The sequence below is a fragment of the Pygoscelis adeliae genome, unplaced genomic scaffold (genome assembly GCF_000699105.1).
Source record: "Pygoscelis adeliae isolate BGI_AS28 unplaced genomic scaffold, ASM69910v1 Scaffold174, whole genome shotgun sequence".
Taxonomy (NCBI): domain Eukaryota; kingdom Metazoa; phylum Chordata; class Aves; order Sphenisciformes; family Spheniscidae; genus Pygoscelis; species Pygoscelis adeliae.
The window spans coordinates 4855427-4880565 of NW_008824676.1; the positions used below are offsets into that span (position 1 = coordinate 4855427).

At 37.4% G+C, this 25139-nt stretch overlaps 1 protein-coding gene across 3 annotated transcripts in view; it reads left to right on the forward strand.

The window, feature by feature from the left end:
• RIMS2 (regulating synaptic membrane exocytosis 2) overlaps positions 1-25139 on the forward strand; it is a 409515-nt gene that overhangs the window by 116422 nt on the left and 267954 nt on the right. For all 3 annotated transcript variants that reach the window (XM_009323095.1, XM_009323094.1, XM_009323096.1), the window contains one exon: positions 9012-9937. In XM_009323095.1, coding sequence (XP_009321370.1) covers positions 9012-9937 — 926 coding nt within the window. The remainder of the gene's footprint in view (positions 1-9011; positions 9938-25139) is intronic.

Consider the following 25139-nt stretch of genomic DNA (forward strand, 5'->3'; position numbering starts at 1 on the left):
ACGATCCCTGTGGCAAGAAACTGAAACACTTTAAAAAGATTAGACTCAAAATTAGATGCAATGATGTATAGATGAAGTGTATTATTCTCTGTGATGGCTGAGGGAAAAACCTTTGGTGTCAGAATGCCTTTTCTAGGAGTATGAACTCACTGTTGTTGAGGTGGAGAAAATCTAGGTTGCTGTATTTTTCCCATGTCATGCTACTTTATCATGGCTTAAATTTATTACAGTCAAATTTGGCTGGGGTATGGTGCTTTATATTAAACAATTTATTTGTAAGCTAGTTTTCATAGATAGATGATACCTTGCTTGTGAAATTGTGGAAAAATGTGTTTAAAATTTAATGCAAATGAGAATGTCTACACATTTGCTTTCTATTATTTTCACATTCTCACCATATTTTAAAAGTGACTTCTGATGACTGCTGCTAGAAATAATTAGTCCATTGATTTTCACTTTTTTTTTTAAATGGCATGTAAAAAAAAGTATTTTTGGTTCTACAGTATGTTCAGCACATCAGACTGAAGTAGATGCTACAGCTATTTTAGCCTAACGGTTGAAAATGATGTCAAAATTTGACTTGTTACAAACTAAAAATAATAGATATTACATAATTTTACTTGACACCTAGAACACAAAGAAGATGCTGGACCTAGTAACACAAAACATGAAATACTGGAACTGCACAATTTTAAAAATAGTTTAAATTAAATGCTTTGGCCAGCATGTACATTTGTAGGCCATAGAACTGTAGCAAGGCACTAATCAGCTAAGTACCATAATCCTCCTTATAGGGTAAATTCTTACTTGACCTCCAGCTATATACAGCACATGGTAACAGCATTAAACTATAACACTCCTCTCATGCTCTCAATAGCTTCCCGTTGGGTCAGCTCTCTGACTTGAATTGCTGTTGTTTCATATACTAGACTTTTTTTTTTTCCTAGATGCCTTATATTTTGTAATTGCATTTTGGGGGAAGGGAAAGGATTGTAAAATATATCTAAAAAATTGTGTCTCAAAATTAAGAGACTGTTCATATGATTTCACTGAACCTAGAGGATTAAATGAAAGACCTAGCCAGAACAGAAATTGATGTATTCTCATGAACCTGAGGCTTCCTACTTCCCAGATGTGCAGTGGCTGATCAAAAGGTAAAGCAGGGAAGAAAGATGCTGAATGTGTTGTGTGAAAACAATGTGTAACACTCAGCATTTTTTGCTCTTTTGGGGATGATTAGGAAGATATTTTTTACTTTTAGCAAAAAAAAGCTCAGTGGAAGTACTGAAAAAGTTTTTATTGTGCTTCAGATATATGAGAATAGTATCTTTAACAAAGTCTTGTACTTTTCTTTAAATGAGTATTTTAAATTGTATTATATTTTCTGTGACAAAAATATTTCTTGAAAAACTGAATTTCTTTTCAGAAAAATAATATATGCAGAATTTTGGAATTTCCTTGTATTTTATATTATTTGAAGTCCTTTTTAGTAACAGTTCAGTATTGTATTAACTCATTCTCATGTTTTAATGTTTCTGTGACCTACTATTCTTTTAACACCCTGGGTTTTAAACTCATTTGAATCCTGCTGTATGGCAGCTGTTAATTGATTCTGCCCTTCTGCAAATGATTTCTGTGGCGTCAGTACTGAGACAGATAACTAAAATGCACATTTTAACCAATTATTCTTGAAAGCAATTTAATCCATTTAGAATTGTTTTTATGATTAGGTTTTTTAACAAAAGATTTTACTGAAAAAGTAGGTGAGATATTTCTTGTTTATATGTTAAGTGGAAATAATTCGCAAAATATTCATTTTGAAAATGTTCAAAAGTAGAAATAAAGAAAAATCTCAGGATGTTTAACCTATTTGTATACAGTAAGCATTAATCAATGTAACTGAACGAACAGTAAGATTAAAACAGTTATTTTATTTCTCTCTTTGCAGTTCTCTAAAATCAAATGATATGATGATTTTATAATTACATCAAATTATATGATATAAGGGTACTGAAAACTCAGTCAAAATAAAGGAGGACAAAGCCATTTCTACTGGTAGTCCCATTTTCCTATCTGTGATGTTCTTGACATAATAAAAAACTGTGAAACAAACTTATTACCTAAATATTTGTAGGTTAGCAAGGGATACTTAAAATCACTAGTTTTGTTCAGCAGTTCCTCGTTTTTTCCATGTTATAACTCTTTTCCCCACACAAATTGAAATTAGCCCTTGAAAGCTGCAATGCTGAATTTTTGCTGAATTACTTGTATAGAAAATATGTGATTCTGAAGTAACCGTATTGTTTTATATGTCTGTGCAATCATATCAAGTTCAAAGTGAAGTTATTATCAGTGGTGAATTTAATTATGTTAATGTTTTGTTACTACAGATTTCCTTTCATTCTGTTGATACCAGCCTGCAGTCAGTGAATTTATATTTTCAGATAAAGTCAAATAGAGATCAACATCTGCAGTATCACTCTCATGCTTCAGTAAATTTTATAATCATCATTGTAAACTTAATTCATTATTGTTTGGAGATATTTAGCTGGAAGGTATTTTAATGGTTCAAAATATGGTTGCTATAATAAAATTTGTAAGGCATGGCTGAAATGAGAAATGAAATAATGTCTCAGATGAACTTTACTTAGTGAATTGCTTAGATATCCGAGTGTTAGATGTACTTCAAGGCAGCCTGTTTAAAACTATATTGGTCAGAAATGCGATAAATACCTTTTCTTTTTATCAGCGTGGGCTGTTTAAATGAATTAGCTTGTAAATCGTGCATTGGTTGCTTATGTTCTTTCTTTTTTTGGGGGGGGTGAGAAACCAAGGAGAGAGGAACAGACAGATCAGAAGATTAATCTAGTATAAAACTAGACAGCATAGAAGAACTGCAAAAAGAGATCTTGGTAGAAACTGGAACTGCTTAGAAGTCAGAAAAAAACTATTTTTTCAATAAGCTGGAGCCATAACTGCTTTGGAGAGTCTGCAAAATGATTTCTCATCCACAATGTGACTCAGCAAAAGCAAAAGTTATACACAGAGAATGAGAAAAGGAGCTAAATCAATACCAGCTAGCCTCTTAAAAACACTTCAAAAAATAGGTAAACCTTTTGCAGATTCTTCAGTATGGCAAAGGAAGTCCATGGAAATGCTTTCATAAGAGTACCTAACGGTGAGCGAGTAGGAGCCTCCCTGAGAAAGGCAGCCAGATCTTAATTTTGCACAGCAAGTTTTTCTGGGTTCACTGCACTCATGGGAGTTTTGGGTGCAAGGTCCGGAGTGTGTTCAGCTCACTTTCTTGCAGCCTAGGAACTTTTTTGCAAGGTGTCATGATGCTGTTTCATCTGCTCCCTTTCACTGTTGTTTTAAAACAAGCGCCTGACTGTCTGTTGAATACAACACATAGAAGTATAAAAGTTTAGAATAGTAGAACTATTCTTATATGATCACTCAGGAACCAACAAATGCTGTTTTCCTGACAGGAGCCATATAGTAAAGGAGAGAGAAAGCTGTCCTCAATGTATTTGATGAGGTCTCTAACAAGAAGCCCTGTCCCTTGCATGGCTTTCGTGACAGAGTTCCAGTGGGAAATGTGAATTTTTACCTACTCTGAATTATTCTTTCATGTACTGAAAGGATCACATTTTTAAAACAGTTGAGCAAAATTAAAATATGTGCAGGAGAAATACTTTCAGTGTTAATTTTCCAATTTTATTCCTTGCTAATTTAGAGGAAACAGAGAACAAAATAGTAAAGTATTGTCTAGTAAATTATAATTAGATCTTACAAGTAGGTGAGCAATATTCAGTTTTGAAGTAGCTGATGATGGCTCAGGCCCACTGAGCCCTTACTATTTTTTAATTGACCCAAAACTTTTTATTTATAAAAATTTTCAAGTAAATGTAGATGAATTCAGGTACCCATATGTTTCAACATATCTTTACAATGGTGTTTTCTTGAAAGTTTTCTCCAGTTCAAATGTGTCTTCTATTGGTCTGAGAACAAGATTAGTAGCCAGGAAGATCTGAGATCTACATTGATTGTGATAGAAATATTTTACATATTACAGTGCTTCTGAAATGTGATGGAAACTTACCTTGTAAAATTTCCTTTTCCTCAGTATGCTTGGGTTAATTTTTTAAAAATCTAAATCAAAGCAGAAGAGTGTTTTCTCTTCAAGGAAGAATACAAATGAATGTCAAAGACTTTCAAGCTATTTTGTACCATTACTGAAATCAGAGCCATCAAAGCAGAATAGCTGTCTTATATTCTTCTATGCCATATTTTAAGTACTTACTTCCTATTGTAGTGTGGGGGAGTTGAATAATTTAACTTTATGAGCAGGAGGTCAGGTTACAGTCAAGCTATTTGCTTTTTCATAGTACTAGTGATATCTGTAGCGCACTGCAAATAAGGTTTCCATCAGTGTAAGGTTGAGATGTGTGTTAAAAGAACAAATGTCATGTATTGATAAATGTTGTGGTTTAACCCAGCAGGCAGCTAAACACCACACAGCCGTTTGCTCACTCCCAGCCCCCCCAGTGGGATGGGGGAGAGAATCGGGGAAAAAAAAGGTAAAATTCATGGGTTGAGATAAAGACAGTTTAATAGGACAGAAAAGGAAGAGAATAATAATAATAATAATAATAATAATAATAATGATAAAAGAGTATACAAAATAAGTGATGCACAGTGCAATTGCTCACCACCAGCTGACCAATGCCCAGCCAGTCCCCGAGCAGTGGTCACACCCCCTGGCCAACTCCCCCAGGTTTATATACTGGGCATGACGTTATATGGTATGGAGTAGCCCTTGGGCCAGTTTGGGTCAGCTGTCCTGGCTGTGTCCCCTCCCAGCTTCTCGCTGGCAGGGCATGAGAAGTTGAAAAGTCCTTGACTAGTGTAAGCACTACTTAGCAACAACTAAAACATCGGTGTGTTATCAATCAACATTATTCTCATCCTAAATCCAAACCACAGCACTGTACCAGCTACTAGAAAGAAGAAAATTAACTCTATCCCAGCTGAAACCAGGACATAAATTACAATAAAAAAATAAATATACATTGATAATTAGTAGAAAATAAGTTTCAGTTTCTATATCTGAAAAAATAATATTTATAGAATGTGCCTGATGAAGAGATTTGTGCTGGTTCTGGAGCTTTCTAACTATATACACTGATAATTAGTAGAAAATAAGTTTCAGTTTCTATATCTGAAAAAATAATATTTATAGAATGTGCCTGAAGAGGAGATTTGTGCAGGTTCTGGAGCTTTCTAACTATAATTTTATTTTATTATTGTTTCAAAGAAGCAGTAATCACAATGGCCTGGAGGATTTTTCAGTGGTGTGGAAAGCTTTTCAGAAAAGGTGGTAATCCTTCTGACAAGAGATATATAGTGCTTAGTTGAGCTGGCAGCTGGAGGGTGCGTATCACAGCTGTTGACATGCATTTAAAGTTCTCTTAACTTTTAATGTTCCAGGAAAGCCCTGGAAAGGCAGGAGTAGTCATTTTCCACGGTGTATCTAGCTGGAGGTACATGAGGAAAGGCTTTTACTAAGGTATCTTTAAGGTAGTTAATGGTGAGAAATGGATTAGACAAAGGCTCATGAAGGTGAGTGGGAATTAGCTTGTGATCTAAAAATAACAGCAGGTTTTTAATAGTAGTGACTGGCCATAAGTTTTCACGAGTACTGTTCCTTCTACCATGATTTAATAACGTTGGTTTAAAATGTATAGCATACATTGTACAACTGTGTTTGTAGCAGGTATTTTTAAAAAGAAAAAAAGTCACTAATGGTAAAGGGGGGCTAATTGTGTTGTGATGACCAGTAAAGAGAATGACAGGCTTGAATACTAAGTGGTACGGTGACTGCTGGGCAGGATGAGCCCTTTCCTGCCAGCAAGGTTTCTGGCCCATCAGGTGTACAGGTACGGTTAATTTATTTCTGATGGATAGGATTACAACTTCTGGCATTTGATCCTGGTAGTGAAGTTAGATCCCTTCAGCAGGGATGAAATTAATTAAAAGGGAGTTTGATAGTGCCAATCAACATAGGCCAGAAATTAAATTAGTTACTTCTATCTATCAGGCTGCTTTCTCTGAAGAAAAAGGTTGCGTTTTCAGGAAGGTCCTTATTCTTGCGTGTGGCCTAGTAGTTGCTACATGCAGGGCACCCATGTAAAGCTTTTTCCTTCGTGAAAGGTTGGAATAGATTGAGGACGCAGCTGATCTTTACATTACTGTCAGCCATAGATGGTTTTCCTATATTCATGTCTTAGCAACAAAATGGAAGAAAGGCAATGACTGCTTGTGGTAACTGTAACAGACAAGGTTAGAAAATATTTGTGTAAGAGGTATAAAAATATAATGCTAAATTGGCACATCCTCCTCTCATTAACATAGTTCTTGCTAGAAAAAAGGGTGGATTTTTTAGTAAATCTTGTGCCAGTTCTTCAGACAATGTGTTTTCCTGATAGAAGTACATTTGCCTAAGCAAAAAGTCTGCAATAAGTGTTTTTACTCATACAGAAATTCCACCTTTTTTATCCCCTCAGCCTCTCCCCCCATGACTTTGTAACAGCAATGTTTCCAGAAGAGATTTGTCCACTATTCTTTGCATCCATATGAGGACACTGTGACATGGAGTGATATATACACACACGTGTGTGTGTGTGTGTGTGTGTATCTATAAAATCTCCTATTTAAAGCTAAAAACAATTCTTACTATTCTGTTGTTTATATTAATATAGATATATGTATGCAGATGTTTAATCCTGAAGAATGTGTACACTCAGTCTGCTCCAAGGCATGTGTGAGATGTGTCAAACGAGATTCTGTATGGTTTTGTGTGTTACACAGTTCATGATGGAGTTGATCCTATAAACCAAACTCACTGGAGTGTTTTGATGTCTTGGAGGATCAAATCTATGCAGAAATCTGTGGCTGTGAATACAACTTGATCCATATGTAATATAGACTGAGTATTAACAGTAGAGTTTGTGTACATGCCATATGAACACATATTTGTCTCAGCCTTGCAATGAGATCCACATGGATGAATGCCATATCTGTTGAGTGCCATTTATTCCAATTGGATTTGCGTAGAGATAAAAGATTTTGCCTATATAGGGGACAGAATTAGGGAGGGGAAATTAGGCACATTTTTATTATAGGCATGGCAGAAATTTTCAGCGATGTAGGTAATTTGCTTTGGAACAACTTATTTTGGGATGTGGAATATTTTTCATCAGCTGAAGTATTTAAATGAAAAATATTTATCTTCCTTAAAGTAAGTTTCCACATCCGATCTCTGTTGTCTTAATGAAAACCTCTATGTCTTTGCAAACTGTCTGGGTTCTGGTAGTTCTGTTGTCCTAATTGTCTGTTCCCGTTGGCCGTTCTGGTTTTAGACTTACGAAACTCTGTTTATGTCACCTTAGAACAATTCAACGTGAGTCCCCAGTAGCAGAATCCATAGAGTTTTTGTTAAACTTACAGAGGTTATGATTTGTGCTGGTGCTAACATGACACTTCAGTAAGACAGATAGGACATCTTAGCTTCACCATAAGCAAATAGGCATCCAAATGATGCTTATATTACTTGTCATGCTTCACAGGAAGAGTTGCATTTTTGCAAGATTGAATTAGTTTCCTCATTTGCAGATGCCATTGTAAGGCTAAAGTACTTTCATATTTACAAGGCAAGACTGGGTGCAAATCTTTCAAGCACAGTTTAATGACCCTGTATGGTACCTAAGACAGGATGCCAATTTACCAGTCACCCCTCTGCGCACACTCTGCTCAGTTGCTGAACAGAGATTGCTTTTTCTCTTTTTTCTTTGCTCCAGTTTCCTGCAGGTAACTCCTTCAGATCCATCTGGGGTGAAAAACTAAGTACAAATCTGGACATGTCTGGAAGTAGCATTTTAAATGCTCATTACCCTGTTAGGATTGATAAAGGCAGGATCTGAAGCTCCAGTTTGTTTTTTCCCTATGAATCACTACTCCCTATTTAATTGATCCCTTCTAATCAAGTAGCAAACAATGTTGTATCAAACAAACAGAACATATAACATTCATAATATATTCCAGACACATCTTCTATTAAAATATTGTATATAATAAAATCCCATGCTTCAGTCACTCATTTGTCAGTGTGAGGAAAGTGTTATCTGTTGATAATTCTTTTTTCCCCTTCCTCTGAAGCCTCAGAAGTTGCCTATGGCTAGATATCGTCTATGACAAAGAGTCAACGCTTAATGTGGTACAGGAACCCCATTCTGGTATCTGACTGGTGTCTCTTGCTCAAATGCTGGGACTAATATTATTGCCATCCCTATAGGGATGGGAAGGATTTTTTTGTCAAGTCAGAGAAGCAGGACTTTGAAAAAAAAATTCTTATGCAACACAAAACATGTTTTGTTTTCTGAGTTCAGGTCTTCTGAGTTCATCTGATTTAGACAAGTGCTGCCACTAGATCTTTGTCTGTCCTGTTTTCTGCCCTTGGCACCCATTATAGTTTTGTGCGAACTGGAATGTATGTTTTTAAGCAACAATGGCTGCTAAAAGATCAAACTAACTGAATGATCCATCTAGCCTTAATTTCTATGGTGATTATAAAACCCTATGAGATAGAAGTATATGGTGAAGTTATATTGCTGTAAAATGATTACAAAGGATTATAAAATTTTTGTACTTGTAAAGCAGTTATGACTACAAAGTAGCATAAGTATATGTATTCTATATTTTATAATGTTGTATTTGCATTTTTCCTTTAAAGCTGTTTTTGATTTAAACTGTGCACCATAAGCAGATTTGTAGCATGACATGCTTTCTTTAATTTAGTACAGAAAATGTGCAAGCACATTCACAAATGCCATGAACTGATTTTTTTTCCCATCAGCTGATCATTCTTACATTTAATTAACATTAACTGTATATTTGTGCTACAAGAAGTATTGACAGAATTCTCTTTCTTCTTTCTTGTCATGATTATTTAGGAAAAGAAGCCCATCAATATCAAGAGAACAGAACAGAAGATACGACCAAAGGGACGAGAGAGACGAATATTCACAGTATGCTACATCAGACAGTGCAATGCCCAGGTCACCATCAGATTATTCAGATAGGCGGTCGCAGCGTGGGCCTCAGTTATATGAAGAACCTGAACTGGGTGATTATAGAGATTCCAACAGAAGGAGTCGCAGGCGTTCCAAGGAGTATCCGGTAGAAGAGGAAGATGCACAAAACAGGGAAGAATATGAAAGGCAGCGGAGGGAAGAGGAATACCAGGCACGATACCGAAGTGATCCTAATTTGGCTCGTTATCCAGTCAAGCCACAACCGTATGAGGAACAAATGCGTATCCATGCTGAAGTGTCCCGTGCACGTCATGAACGGAGACATAGTGATGTCTCATTGGCAAATACAGAGTTGGAAGATTCTCGGATGTCTATGCTGAGGATGGAACGACCGTCAAGACAAAGATCAGTGTCTGAGCGCAGGGCTGCCATGGAAAATCAACGTTCATACTCTATGGAAAGAACTCGAGAGGCTCAGGGACCAAGTCCCAATCGTCAGAGGACCACAAATCATAGCCCTCCTACACCTAGGAGGAGTCCAGTTCCTCTGGAAAGACCAGACATGAGGCGCTCTGATTCATTAAGGAAACAACACCATTTGGATCCCAATTCTGCTGTACGGAAAACAAAACGTGAAAAGATGGAGACCATGTTACGGAATGATTCGCTCAGCTCAGACCAGTCTGAATCTGTCAGACCTCCACCACCAAAGCCCCATAAAACAAAAAAGGGAGGTAAAATGCGCCAGGTTTCATTAAGTAGCTCAGAAGAAGAATTGGCGTCCACTCCAGAGTATACGAGTTGTGATGATGTAGAGATTGAAAGTGAAAGTGTTAGTGAAAAAGGTAAGATTTCTAATTTTTTGGCTGTTTCAATATATAGATGTGGTTTAGTTTCCATTCCATTGTATGTTTATTTTACCTATTAGAATTGATTGCAACCACATTATCTACAGCCCTTCACAGGTGACTCAAGTTTGTTGTGATGGGAGTTTTTTTTTTTCTGATTTTGTGTTTCATTTACTGAAATCTAAATTTAATGATTTACATGGAGAAGAACATCACAGCTACTAGAAGTATTTGGATATGTTAAAGGAAAAAACATGCCTATTGAAAAACTTGTTAATTAAATCTGCAAAGTATCTAAAGCTGGGCTGTCATATAAGGCTATGGTTTCATGTCCATTAATACCAGATTTGCATACTCCTGGATCACAATGAGTGCATATTTGATCTGGATCAAGTGTTGGTGCGTGACCCCTTTTCTGTTGAATTAACTAGAGCACATGATACAGAGGTTATGCCAGTTTCATGCTGGCTGCTGCAGGTTAAAGAGCATCTGATCTGCAAAAAACCCTGTGTGTATAAAGTTAACCCATTCAAGTTTTTAAACAAATTTAAAATGACTGATGTTCTTTATACCAGTGGAGGGTTTTTTTTTGCTGTGAGGCTATGGTGCTTTTCAGTTTTAGTGCTTTTTAGGATTCCTGATGTTGGAGTTACTCCATTGTCAGAAATAAAAGCTAAGATTAATTGAAATGATTCCCAACCTATCCAAAGGTAATGTATGACTTAAATATGAAAGCATCGGGGACCATCAGTTTAAACTGAATCAAATTAATAATATTAGTTTGCTTACCTTCATATATGTTGTTGGTCCAAAGTACAATAGTTATAACCTGTTTTCAGTTATTATTCTTATGCTAGTGCACCTTTACTAATTCTCATGAATGGTCATCTGCTGTTGTGGATTGGGATTAGAAAATTTGCTACTATTTGTTATTAATATTGCTATCAAATTGGTTCTGAAGCAAGTAATTAATTAGAGTTAGTGAAATAACTCTGAATTTTCATATGTCGATAGCAGCAACCATGGTCTGATAAATAAGGAGCAAGATAGTGTAGAATGGAAGGAAATTTCACCCAGGTCAAAGCAATTACATGCACTTACATGAAACAACTGTGAGGAAACCTTCACCCCCTTAGTCTTCCTGATGAGTAGAAAAACTCCTGTCAACTTCAGGGTGTTCACGATTTTGTTCTTAGTAGCAACCTTGAGGAAAATAGACCAAATCAATATATGGGAAGTAGTAACAAAGTGTTTATTTAATGAAATTCAGCATATGAAACAAAGTATACAGAATAATATACAAACAATATATTTTTTGTACACATATACAAAACATGTAAGTTTAAAACTTACTATACAAACAATGTTAGATTCTCTGTCTTCATAATAATCTGACATAAATTATAGCTTTCACTTAAATAATGTTATATTTTAACTGTCAAAGAAAACATTATTATTGATAACAATAGTTAATTATAATGATAGTCATGTCTGCTGATTTCTGAGGTAGTGAATGAAGCTAAAATGAGCATGTATTTTATAAATGAATGAAAAAAGCTTGCAAAATTTTACAGAAAAAAAATGCTCTGTTTTATGTTTTCTTAATCTTGACCGAATTACTGTAAGCGGTTCTTATGACATATAGAGTGTAGCTGTGTCAGCGTGGCCCAGTGGTGGCCTGTGGCTGGAACTAGTGTGGAGAACAGCCTTGGTTTTTCATAGAGGAAGAAAGCAACTGCTTGAACCGGGGAAGAGGTCTGACTGCTTCTGACTGTGCCTGCTTCCAGCCTGGGCTGGAGGGTCCTGTTTCTGCCCTTGCTGATGGGCTGGGAGGCAGTGACCATGCATGGAACAGGCAGCCATCCCAGCAGTAACACCTGTACCCGGAGCCAGAGCCAGCTGGTGCCAGCCTCAGCAGCCCTGGTCATGTTACCGGACAATATCCTCAGCCCCATTCATACTTCTCCCCCACTCTTTAACCGCTGGAGCGGATGCTCCAGGAAAGTATTTGTTTGATTGGATATGGGAAGATTTGGCTTCTGCTAGGCATGGGGGAGGAGAGAAGAGATCTGCTAGGATGAAGAGGAAGAGGGGGTCTCACCACCTGGATCCAGCCTTCACAGCTGCTATAGGTAGACCCACAAAGTCCTACCTCATTCTTTTTCTTTTCATGAATCTCTCTTACCATGTAAACCAGCCTGCACTCAGAGTCTCTATAAGCAAGTGATTTCTTCATAAATACCACAAAAAGGAATACAGCACATAAACCCCCATCAGTCTTCTTTGTATTGCAATACGTTATTTCCTTAATTGATAAAATGTAATTAATTATTTTAAACACCTCCTGTAAAAATGGGTTTTTCCTCCCCCCCCCCAATTATTCGCTTTCTGCCCTTCAAAAACTCCCCAGACCTGAGGATTTCTCAGCTGTCCCTTTAAGCCACATACAAAGTCTCTGGCCAAGGATATAATGCTAAATATAAAACATTTGGCCTTGGAGTGATGAAGGGTGACAATGTTAGAGTGAGAATTTGGATGCAGTAATAATGAGTTCTCCAAAAGAGGAGAATAATTTGTTCTCCATCTTTTTCTCTGTGGAGTACCCATATCTTTTCACAGATTCTGCAAATAAATATTAACAACTGCTCAGCTGTGAGGAGCAGCCTGGGCCTGAGCTGCAGGAGCAGCTGTTCACTGAATTACATCTGAGATTTTACAAGGCCCTGACATTGGTTTTAAGAAGCTAGTCTGAAAATCATGAATTATCCTAAAATGTAGGAAAAATTATAGTCATATGCTCTTAAAAGGCTGAAGGTTTGCCTTTTTAAGCTTATCTCCAAAATGAAAAGGATTGTTACATATATATGGTTGGAGCATATATATGCACACAAAATGAAGATAGCCATTTCCTTTTACAAGTCCAACAGAGACATGGACCAGCTGCTGGATTAAGAGCTCTGGGAAGAGCATCCATTATTACTGAATGCCTCTATCTTTAAGTATTTGGGTCTGATCTAATTTCAGTAGCTGTCTGCTTTAAGGTAATTTTTTCCTTGATTTTTAAAAATGTGATCTGATTGTTTTCAGGAGGGGGACAAGGCAGAATTATTTTTCTTCATGTTTCTGGTAATGGCCAGGGAAACCATTGCCTTGGAATGCTTCTGCCTCCTCTCTAGGAGGGAAGGGGAAGGGAAACTGTGAGCAGAGAAAGCTGATGAACACCCAGGCAACACTCAGGCACCCAGTAGATAGCCATGTGAAACACAGGTATGGTGAAGAAGCATTGTAGATGGAGATTCAACTGCGGAAGAGAAGAGCTAGATATTTAAGATACTGCATAGTTTTTGTAATGCAACTATATTTGGACCAGGAAATTTGGGTCATGAACTAGGCTGAGGACTGGCATATTGGAATGGGAATCAGGAGGCTTCAGGAGGATGAGCAGACAAGGGGAGGAAGTTTAGGAACTGCAAAACAAAATGTCATTGGGTGGCTGGAAACCAGTGGATTGAGATGGAAACAGGCTGAAGGGGAAGAGGGGAGAGCAAAGCTGGTAGATCAAATAGGCTAAACCTGTGACCTGTAGTTTAGGAAGAACAGATAAAATGAAGGAAACAGATCTGATAACTGTGAAGGTGAGAACTGGAGCTTCCTGAGCAGTAGGTTAGAGGATTCTGAGATTGGCTGAGAAGCAGCAGTTTGGGAGAGACAGTGAGTGGCTGGGAAAAGGGCGTTCAGGGAGAAGGACTGGATGGTTGAGCTGGGCTTAGGAGCTTTGGCAAAGAGGGAGTGGGACTCCCTGAGCAAGGACCATGGGCCTGGCAGCATTGACGTGAAATGCTGAGAGGGGGTTTGGCGAGGTGAGAAATGCAGGACTATGGTGAGGAGCCAACGGTGTGACAGACCAGTTCATTCTTTAAAAGGTCAGGAAACAATACATGACAACAGTGTTAAATGGACATAACTGAGATTATAAACGTGTTTACTTGAAATTTAGGTTGTGTCAGAATGAAACATATTTTGCAGATGGAATTTTGTGCAGGTCTTCATACACGTTAAAATCGTCCTTAGTGACATAACTGAATACTAATTTACCAGATGGCCTCTGCCTTTTTCTGTGCATAGGATGAACAATTCTTACTTATTGTGCTATTCAAAATTTTCTGAAGCTCCCAAGGTTTTTTCCAAGTTATCTAAGGGACCTTTCTTTACTCTTGTTGTGAATACCAGGCTTCTGAAACTGCAAAGACAGTGTCTCCATTTGCAACACTTGTTGCCAGTCCTGGAGATCCAGGTAGCATACAGTCCAAGGCTGTATCTCCATGGCAGGATTCCCTGTCTATGTTAGGAAACACACTTTGCAGAGTTAAAAAATAAGAAGATGACCATATGTTTTGGACCAAAATATTAGGTATATTTCTATTTTCCCTAATACTGAAAGAACAAAATTGCTTAAAATGTTAGAGAAAAACAATTCTTGAAATGCTAGTGCTTTTATGAAATTGTAAATTTTAAATGGCAGTAAAATGGATCCTTAATCAGTAAACATCAAGATCATAATGACTTATTTTAAAATGTTCTGGATTGTTCAATTCACCAGTTCTTTCTCAAAAGAAAGAATTCTCATCTCAGTTTACTTGGTTCAGTTTCAAGGCTCTGAGAAACATGGTTTATAAAGTAAGAATGGTTGTGGTGTTAATTGCAGTGAAGTGAACATTGAACCATATCACCTACAAAGCTCCAAATGAAGCTATGTTTTTTGTGGCGTGCAAGTTAGGCCAAGCTGACTCCATTGCTTGTCCAGTTTAAGTGTCTTCTATTGTGAGGGAATATTAAAGTATTTTTTATTTGCATTTTCAGTTAGATGTTTGCCAGTGCAATTGTAAGGAATAGGCCTTAGGGCAGGTTTGAAAGGGCCCCCATAATTTGTCAGCCAGCATGAAGCAGATGTGAAGCAGAGTGCTACAGGCTTGTTCTGTGTGGCTACAGGGTTTCCAGGTAGAGTTAGAAAATCAAACAGTACCGCTGCCCATATACTTCTTGTGGCAATACTGTCACACCTGCAGTCCACCAAAGCGCCAGTCTGAAGAGACTCGCCACAGCCATGCTCAGGAAAGCCTGTGGTCCCTAGGGCTGTCATACCCCCACTCAGAACATAGGCAATGGAGAGGTGACCTGCACTGGAGCTGGGATTCCTTCTGCTCCTTCCCCAGACATTTGAGGGTCTTGGATGTCTTACAATTCTTTACAAATCTCTCAAACTCCAGGGTTCTGGCAAGAGACAATCTCTACATGGAAAAAGATAATTCATTCAAGGAAATCTAGGCATGTGATAGCTCTAAATACTGCTCTAATTTGCTCTAAATATAAAGTAGGACAGAGTAGATTTTCCAATGCTGGTAAACAGTTCAGGCATACACACATACCATGCTCCCAGCCACCTTTCAGAGCACCCTGCGAGAGGTATCTGTTTGCACAGACGGTAGCTGACATCTAATGTAGGTGGAATCTGTGGTGGGAAAGGCAAATGTGTGTGTTTTGTCAGAGGTGCAGTTCTTAAGTTTAGTGTTTGCTTTCAGTATTCTTTTATTAAAACATGATAGCTAGATGGATGCCCATTTTTATTACCAAAGAAACTCGTATGCGTAGAATCAGAATCATAGAATCATTTAGGTTGGAAAAGACCTTTAGGATCATCAAGTCCAACCATAAACCTAACACTGCCAAACACACCACTAAACCATGTCCCTAAGCACCTGTTCAAATTCCTCCAGGGATGGTGACTCAACCACTTCCCTGGGCAGCCTGTTCCAATGCTTGACAACCCTTTCGGTGAAGACATTTTTCCTCCCGTCCAATCTAAACCTCCCCTGACACAACCTGAGGCCATTTCCTCTCATCCTATCACTTGTTACTTGGGAGAAGAGACCGACACCCACCTCGCTACAACCTCCTTTCAGGTAGTTGTAGAGAGCGATGAGGTCTCCCCTGCTTCCTTGCCCTCCTCTGGACACACTCCAGCACCTCAATGTCTTTCTTGTAGTGAGGGGCCCAAAACTGAACACAGTATTTGAGGTGCGGCCTCACCAGTGCCGAGTACAGGGGGACAATCCCTTCCCTACTCGGGCTGGCCACACTATTTCTGATACAAGCCAGGATGCTATTGGCTTTCTTGGCTACCAGGCTCATATTCAGCCGGCTGTCGACCAACACCCCCAACATAACATGTGGGTAGACAGGCTCCAGTGATCTTATGTACTTCAACGTCCCCGTGTTGTTGATTGAAAGCTGCAGAGCGCAGGCTGTGTGAGCAGAAATGTGTGTATGCAGGACAAGGGATACGCTGTTCTTTGTCACTAAGTGCATTGAAAACATGGATATATAACCTTGCCTTGGCTGTGTTATGGTCATTTACAAACATATGAATAACTGCACTTTTTCATTATAGAAGTTAAAAAGGTCCTCATGTCTGGAACAGCTTGCAGGACCTACTTGTTTATTGCAATATTGAAACCAATCTGGTAGTGATACAGTTTAGTTTTTGACAGAGCATAAAGTCTATTTGGAAACAATATACTCGTCACAAGTTAAAAATGTATGGTAGCTCACGGTGTGAGGAGCAGAAAGCACACTTTCTGAGTGCTACTTCAGGAACAGTACGTCTTACATGAGCAGAGATGCCAAGCAAGTGGGATACCATCACAGTGCTCTCACTTTGAAATTCTAAGAGATAAGGGACCTGATTTCAATCCTACTTGTGCCACTTTCATACATCTTCGACAACTTTGCCTTCAAAGTTACACTGAGCTAAATTAGATCAGAATGAGGTCATTGTTTCTAAAATTTGCTTCATTCAGGTTAGAGAGTTCCTGAAAGTCTGACTTCTCTGGAACAAATTATACTAGAAGGCAAAATTTCAGGACTGAGCTGCAGCACTTGACTTGAACACAAGAGGCTTTGAAATTCCACACAGTTTCAGTATGGAGATATCTTAGAATTCAAAGTACGAAATTTTGAATGTTCATAAGGAGAATAACTGATTATTTAAAATACTGAAATGATTGATGTGTTTTATTAAAAGCTTGATTTGAGGGAGTCATGACATTTCTTATTATTATTTCACTTAATATTGCAGTGTAAGTGATTGTGTTTTGCATTTATAAAGAAATATTTTTTCCATAGAGACCTCTGCATCTTTTTTAATGTATAAAGAGTTTGACTGGAAATTCAGAATTCTATTTTTCTATTTCTTTTTTTTTCAGCTTTCTCCTATGAACTGCCTCTATTTTAAGTGCAAAGATAAGAAATATTGAGAGATAAGAAATATTACACTTTTCTCATTATATGTTTAAGCAATAAAAAAATCACTGCTTTTAAAGTACTTCTTACAACATTGAATGAGAAGTACCTTACTGCTTTAAAATATTAGTATTGGCTATGATAGAATTTTCCTACAAAAATATTTTTCATAGATGCATAGATGATAACAGAACTAGAATGTTCGAAGTGGCAGAGATTCTAATAGTAAATAATGGTTTTTTTTAAATTTTTGCCAAACCTTCTCCTACTTAGACACTTCTATGTTCCTTAGAAGAGAAAAGGAAGGGATGTGATCTTCTGCAGCATTTAGAGGAATCTACTGTATAATATTTTAAATTTGCAGTCACTTAAACTTGGCATAAGCCAATAATATCGCTCACAGAAAGAGCCCTGCCTTTTCCCAATTCTTGGCTGCATATTCACATCCGTGTATCACTCCTTTCGCTCTGCTGGCAGAAGCATTCAGGCAGGCACACACTGCATCAAGCCAGGAAACTTTTGTGGGGTAACACTAATTAGGCAAAAAGATGGTAAATATTAACATTTGAAATTTCTTGATAAAATGATATTGAATGTCTTCTTAGATATTATAATGCATGCTGAAAAGATGGTGTGTAACTGATTATGCCTTATCAGAATCTGAGGACAGATAGGGATTTGTTGAAGCAAGGAAGAAGAAATATTTTCATATAATAGTCAAAGAAGACAGCATATTTTCTCATAAGCAAATGAACATGAATAATTTCATAGCACTTTGATTCCAACAAAAAAGACTAATACTCAATTTTCTGGATTAAATCCTTGACTAAATTACAGCCTGAACCTTCTATATGCAAATGTACACAAACCATTAAAACTGTAATTCTTTAATCATGTTTCCTTTTACTCTGGGACTTTGCTGGAACTACAGCTATAGCAGAAGTGTTGTGAGGGCACCAGATTAATTCTCTCCTGATATGATGCAATGGAAGAACTATGAGTTATTATTAAAGTATTTTAGTGCATTAGTTGTAGTTAGTTATGGTTCCAGATGAGATTAAGTTGATTATTAATAGGACAACATGATTTTTAATATTTTTAACTTAGGGAAAATTTTTATCGTTGGAACTTATTTTCAGTTTCATTCTATATTTTTAACGCTAACTACAAGATGTATTTTGCCCTGGAAATTGTCAAAATTTTCTATTCTGAAGGTAAAGATGTTTCTTTTTCAGTTGAAACTGAATTGAATTGTCTGGGTGGCCAATCTTAAAAGTATCATAAAAAGCATTATTGCTTTCTCTGAGCACTTTTTTTAAATATTTTTCAAATTTAAATAGAAAACAAAAGAAACTTGTGTTATAGTTTCAAAATAATTTCTCATTATCCTTTCACATCTTGGCAGCTGGAATATTTGCTGAATAAACTCAATAAATATTCATTAACCTTTTAATGTAAATAGCAATGAAAGAAATTACTGTCCAAACATGCCTGGAAAGCGTTTCATCCTAAGACATGCAAGGCTTCCTATGGAGGTAGTTCTTATCTTATCCAACCTCGTCCACTTATTTCTAGTCAAAATTTCAGTTTAACTACGTTAGAAACTTGGGACTTGTGATCCCAGTCTTGCATCAGAAATAAGTGCTACTATTCATACAAATTTAGCAGAGATAAGCCAAAATGAAGACCTGCTGGATTCTGTGTAAAACATTTCAGTTCTTTATGATGCCATGATAGAATAAAAAGCCATCATGGAATTTTTCTCTGAAGTTTTCAGAATATTTAGCTACATACTGTGATGTTTGTAGTCTTTTCACAGAGGAATCCCAGCAAACAGAAATAATGACAACAAAAAAAATTACATGTAATGTCTCCAGAATACAAGGAGCATGTATTTTTCAAAATATAATTTTCTTCATACTTTGATGAAATCATTATTCTTCTAGTAAAACAAAGCACTCAAACCTATCTGTCACAGATCTAATGACTGGATTAGACTCAGTGTCATTTTAAATTATGTTCGTGCTTTCCTATGACACATTTAAACTGATTTTGCGGGTAATTTTGCTACGTCCCCAATTAACTATTAGAAACCAAAAAGGCCATTGTCAAGCAATTTTACTTAATTAATTAAAAAATAATTATTTAGTTGGGAGCATTCTATCAATAATATGGTATGCTTTTTTTTATGTTTTCTTTAAAAATGTAAGCATCTTTCTTGTTCTGCTGTTATTTTTACATCTGTTTCATTAAGGATAGGATAATCAGAAGGGAAGTAGAGAAACAGAAGTGGTGGGGAAATAAGCAGAATGGGTTGTATGTATGTCATTCACCTGAAAACTGGGTTCCTAGGATGCTCTGTCCTTTAGCCCTGTTGCCCCAGGCTTCCCCAAATGTGCCATCCAAGACCTGCAGTTAGTCACAGAAGCTGCTTGAGATTAAACTGAAAATTGTCAAAGGTGAGAGCTGGAAGCATGTGTTTGCCAGAGGAAAGCATATCCTTTCCATCTTTTCCCCATTCTCTCCCCATCCAGGCCTCATCCATTGCAATTCACAATCTAGGCACCAGAAATATTTGGCATGAATGATCTAGGTAAAGTGGCACCAATTTCTGTGTCCTTTAATGGGTCTGGCTGTAATTCCAACTACAGCTGTTCAGGGGCTGCTATGTAACATCGGAGCCGGTCCTGCGGTGAAGGTAATAGCGCAAGTGTGAGGGGTGAGCCAGGCAGCTTAGGGCAGGAACTGTCACAGCTACAGTCCTACCGAAACCTGCCCCCACTTCTCAGTCAGAGCCCTGAGGAGGTGGCCAAGTTTTTCAAAAGGATGAAACACTGCATTGCCGCACCGCACCACCAGTGCAAATCGACCTGCCGAATGATTAGTGCCTTTGAAAATCAGGCCATCTGCCTAGGAATCTGATTATTGATTTAGGAACCGAATCTTACCCTATTTGTGAAAATTCTAGCTAACTTTTTCCAACAGTAATATTTTCTTGAAAATATATTTAAAAACCTATAAATGTGTTTTAAAGTTCTTGGTGTCTTTCATTAATTTCAAAAGATCATTAATGTGTTTATCCTGTGATGGTCCACTGTTTTGATATTAAAATCCTAATTTTAGGGGCAAGATAGAAAAAATGTGGTGTAATGATAATGACTTTTCTGATAATTAAGAAAATATTAAATAAAACTGGGTGAAGAGAATTGGGGTATTGCAGTCTATCAAATTGGTGCTCAGTGGTTCTGTTGTAAAATTGCATTGAGAAATTTGTTTTGCCTTGGGATACAAAGTACCTACATGTCTTCTAAGAGTGAAGTTTTATGCTAACATATATGCTAACATTTTCACCTTTCCTATTTGTCGTGGAAAGGTTAAAGACTATTGCACAGAGAAAATAAGAATAATGTTTAGCCCAGCATTGTTTGTTCTTGGCTATAAATTATCACTTTTTTAGTTATAAAGTCCTCTACATGGCTTTGAAATGTGAAAACATTTGAAAAATGAAATTTATAATTTATTTCAGAAAATATTTCCTATAAAATGTATCATGTTCTCCTGTTAAAATATTTCCATCTTAGAACATCCAGATGTGTCCAGGACAAAGCAAGTCTGTAGTCTTTTGGTCCTAACTACTAGATGATTATGGCTGGGCATTGTTACATGTGAAAAGAACCATTACAGGATAAAAGAGAGAGGGAAAAATGGAGAGGGATCACATAACAATTTAACCAAGTTCCTTGTGGCAAGATTGACGTTACTTACACAACAGCTCCCGCTTTGTATAGCCCATCAAAATCTTTACATTATTCAGTGGTGCTTTTTACCTTTACTGAATTTTTAATTCTTCTCATACATTGTTTTTTTTTTTACTTCCCTATTTTTTGAAGCCACGTAGTTTAGGCAATGATTTGATTGATCATGCTGCAGCACTTACAGGCTTTCAGACTTGAAAAGAATTTTAAAACAGTTTATTTCAGTTAATATTTAACTTGCTAAATTGTCACAAGTACTGTGGTAAGACACACATATCTGATTTCTCCATTTCATCTTGTTGATTAAGTAACTTGTTGTAAAAGAATGAGTAGCATTTATGAGCATGGTGATGTAGACTGTGAAAGAAGGGTGTGTGCTAATGCAGGTTCTGGTTTATGTCTCATCTGTTTCAATAGAAAAGTGAACTTAATAGCCTGTATTCATGCAGCGGTATTCTCTATCTTAAGATATTCCTTTGAGATTTGTAAAGAGAGATGAACTGAATGAATACGTACATGAAAAATACCTGTGTCACATACTGAAGTTTAGACCAGAGTGAAGATAGCAATTCTTATGGAAACGTACTCAAATCAACAGTATGCTAGAGAAACATTCTTTAAGAAATAGTTCCAGTGTTTATACTTTCAGCCTTTCTGAACATTTAGATTATGAATATCTTTTAGGGCCATAGTTATATAATCTGTTTACTTGGAAAATGGAAATATATGGACATTAGTTACATAATCTAAATAAGAACGAAATAAAAATTTTCATCACAAATCTCCATGACTATTTAGTCATGCATATTTATAGGCCATTTTTATATACATCTATAATAACAAGGAAAGGCTTGGCTTGTGATGCACTATGCGGGATGTCTAGATACTACATGATACCTCATCTAAGAAGTGACTGCAGGCAGTATTTTTCATCAGATTGTATAATTTTTAAGAATTTTAACATTTCTCCTATTATAATTTGGATTTTAAAATTTTTTCTAAGCTCAGTCCTGAAAATCTGTTCAAACTGAGAGTTTCTAAAAGCTGAGTTCCTTTGAACATCTTCCTTTTCTGTTTTCATCCTGCAATTTTAATACAGTTTAAAAAAGTAAATTACAACAAAAAGCATTTTTCTTAAGCTAGCATATTGATGAGTTGAAGGAACTGAGTTTGTTCTTGAAAGGTTTTGACTGTTGAAGGCCACCAGAATTAGGTTTGAACTTCAGACTAATCATCCGAGAACAATTTAAAAGGCTGCTATTGTCTCTTCAGTGTAGAAAATATATTTGTGAGGCTGAAAGTTCCTTGTTTTCAGACATATGTAATCCATTGCCTCATATCAATCACTATGATCCTTTACAAAAGCTAAGGCTGGTAGTAGCTGAAATCTTCATAGATGTAATTCAGTATAAGCAGGGCTAGCTGCAGCAGGTTTTTGGCTGTTTGTTGTGTGTATGCAGTATTGCAAGAAAAGATAAATCCATTCAAAAACAGGAATTTCATTGTAAAAGTATAAAATTATTGTGGAAACTGAGGCCTACAGAGTGGCTGAACCAATTTAAAGTCTTCATTAAAAGCTGAGAAGACACCAAGTGCTAGTGTCCCACTTTAAGCAGTGAGGAGACAGAGAGCACCAGGTTTCGTCTTGAAGCGTGGTTCAGGAAGGTGAGCTGTGGTGAACCAGCACCTCATTGCCATCTTGAATGAAAGCCCCATTCCTCCATCCTCTCTCATGCTCACTTGCCATCTTGAATGAAAGCCCCATTCCTCCATCCTCTCTCATGCTCGCTGATCTGGACCAAACCCGATATTTACCTGACTTTTAGTGAGCCAGTTTAGGTCACTACACTGGTACAAAACTAAGCCGTTGCAACAAATGAACACTTTTCTTTCACCTTAGTACGCTGAAGAATTACTGTGGCATTTTGCACCGTTACCAGAACTGTCACAAAGGAGCACAGTCACACTGCTGAGAGCAGCATGGAGAAGAGGAATGAGAAAACCATGTCCAGTGACAATGGGCTGTTACATAACTCAGCCATCTAGTAGATCACATTTGCACTAAGCAGTAAATAATAGTATGACTTTCAAGCAACACTGGCAACATCATGGGCAAAAATGCAAATTTTAAAGGGTGATGCATGTGACAGCTTGAGAGGTGATAGAGTAGGTAAAAGCCTCTTGGAATTCCTGTTCTCCTAAAATCAAAACCACATGTCTTATCTGAAGGTAGGGCTGCACTGCAGTCCAAAGCCTGACTGCAGCTCATCTTGACAGATAAGAAAGTGTTTTGAGAGTGGTAGTTAAAGTGCTGATAGCGCTGGAGCTGCAGAGAATGCTAACTGCTGAGACCCTGGGTAAATATTCACGTGATGAGTCTGTGCTGAGCTGCTATGCCTATGTCCTCATTATTACAGAGGCTGACTACTGGTGTGCAGATACCCTGTGAGATAAGCAGCTTTTCAGCCTTGGCCTCTGGAAAAAGATGACTTCTCTAAGCAGTAAGCTTGAGCAAATAAGAATCTGTTATGGCACCTTTGTAAGATGATAAAAAGCATCTATGAAAATGGCAATACTTTGTGTTACTGCTGTAGGTTAAGTTCACAAAGATATAGGGTTATGGCAAACTTTGTACCAGAAAAATGTATCATATGCTCAATGCTGTTGCCTTTTTCACTAATAGTTTTCTGTAAGAAAGGAAAAATGCAGTAAAAATAGATACACAAGAAGGCATCCTGACATGATTCCCATTCAGCATTCTCTGAGCCTGATTTTCTGTTGCTCCACTCCCTTTTTATCTGTACAAAGTGACTGAAAAGTGGGTGTAAAACACTACCATTCTGATTTGCTAGCGTTAACACCTTCCTTGTATTCACTTCATAGTAGATCAGATGACTAGACAACATGCATCGCAGTGGAGGATAAAAGCTTATTTTTCAAAAGTGCTAAAGTCTCAGTGTGCCTATGAAATTCAATGGGAGCACAGAGTGCTTAGTCAACAGCTTTGTTCTTTTTAAATATCTGGAGAGAGACTTGTACACGGTGCCCTACCTCTTTGAGCCATTTACAGTTGTGTAGGGTGAGCGTGAAACCCGGTCACCCTGTGAAGGCAAGGACCTTCAGTGACTCTGCACAGATACACATCACTGAGCATTTTGCAGAGCTGGGTGAAGCTGAAGCTGGCTTTTTATTGACAACAGTAAAATGTGCTGTAAGAAGTACTATGAAAGTACATTGTAATTATATAATTTAGTTGCTATTTATAGATAACAGTTGCAGGTCACTTGGACTGTTTGTAAAAAACAGGTCGTAGCACTGCCTTACATTATGACTTCCTACTTGGAGATTGTTTTATCTGTAGTTTCTATCTCAGTGAGACTTGGCTGTTTGTGCCGCAGTTTTCCTTGCCAGCTTTGTGCCGCAGGCTGATTTTTTAAAAAAACCATAACAATTCAGAAAAAGTAATTCAACCATTTTGAAAGGTGAGTCCAGAGGAAAATGTCTTGTTTTGTCCATGTTAAAACACTTAAGATGCTAATGTGAAGTGGTGCACCACCTTCACTCTGGGGGTGTGCCTTTCATGTCACTGTGAAAACTGGCAGAGTTGGCTGCATTATAAGCCTCGGAACAAAAAATCACAATTCACATAGGCTTAGGAGAGAATTGTTAGTATTCAGTTGCTAATATCTATGACTCTACTGAACTTGTTGAAGCTCCTGTGTATAACCACAATATACAGGGACCTTTTCTAAGGAATTATTAACTAGTTTTCTCCTGGGTACTCATAGACACAGGAGGATTTTCCCTGTAACTGCTCTGGACCAAGGCAGTACAGGAGTACAAAAGAAAGACTATGTATTTTGTATTCTTGACATAACTTCCACATCCTACTGACCCCAGGAAGGAAAAACAGATGACTTACAGAGTGAACTAATGGAAATTTCAGGAGAAAAAATGCTAAACTGCGACAAGAATTCTATGGCAGAGACAGGAGATGGAGATGGAGAAACTGTCCCTGGGAGTAGATGGGTGAGGCAGAACTCTGTGGGCGTGAGAGGGGGCTGCTGACTCTCGCAAGGGCAGACGGAGCTGGGGAGCTGAGAGAGGAGGAAGAGAGGAGGACTAGTCTAGCCAGTGGGAATCTG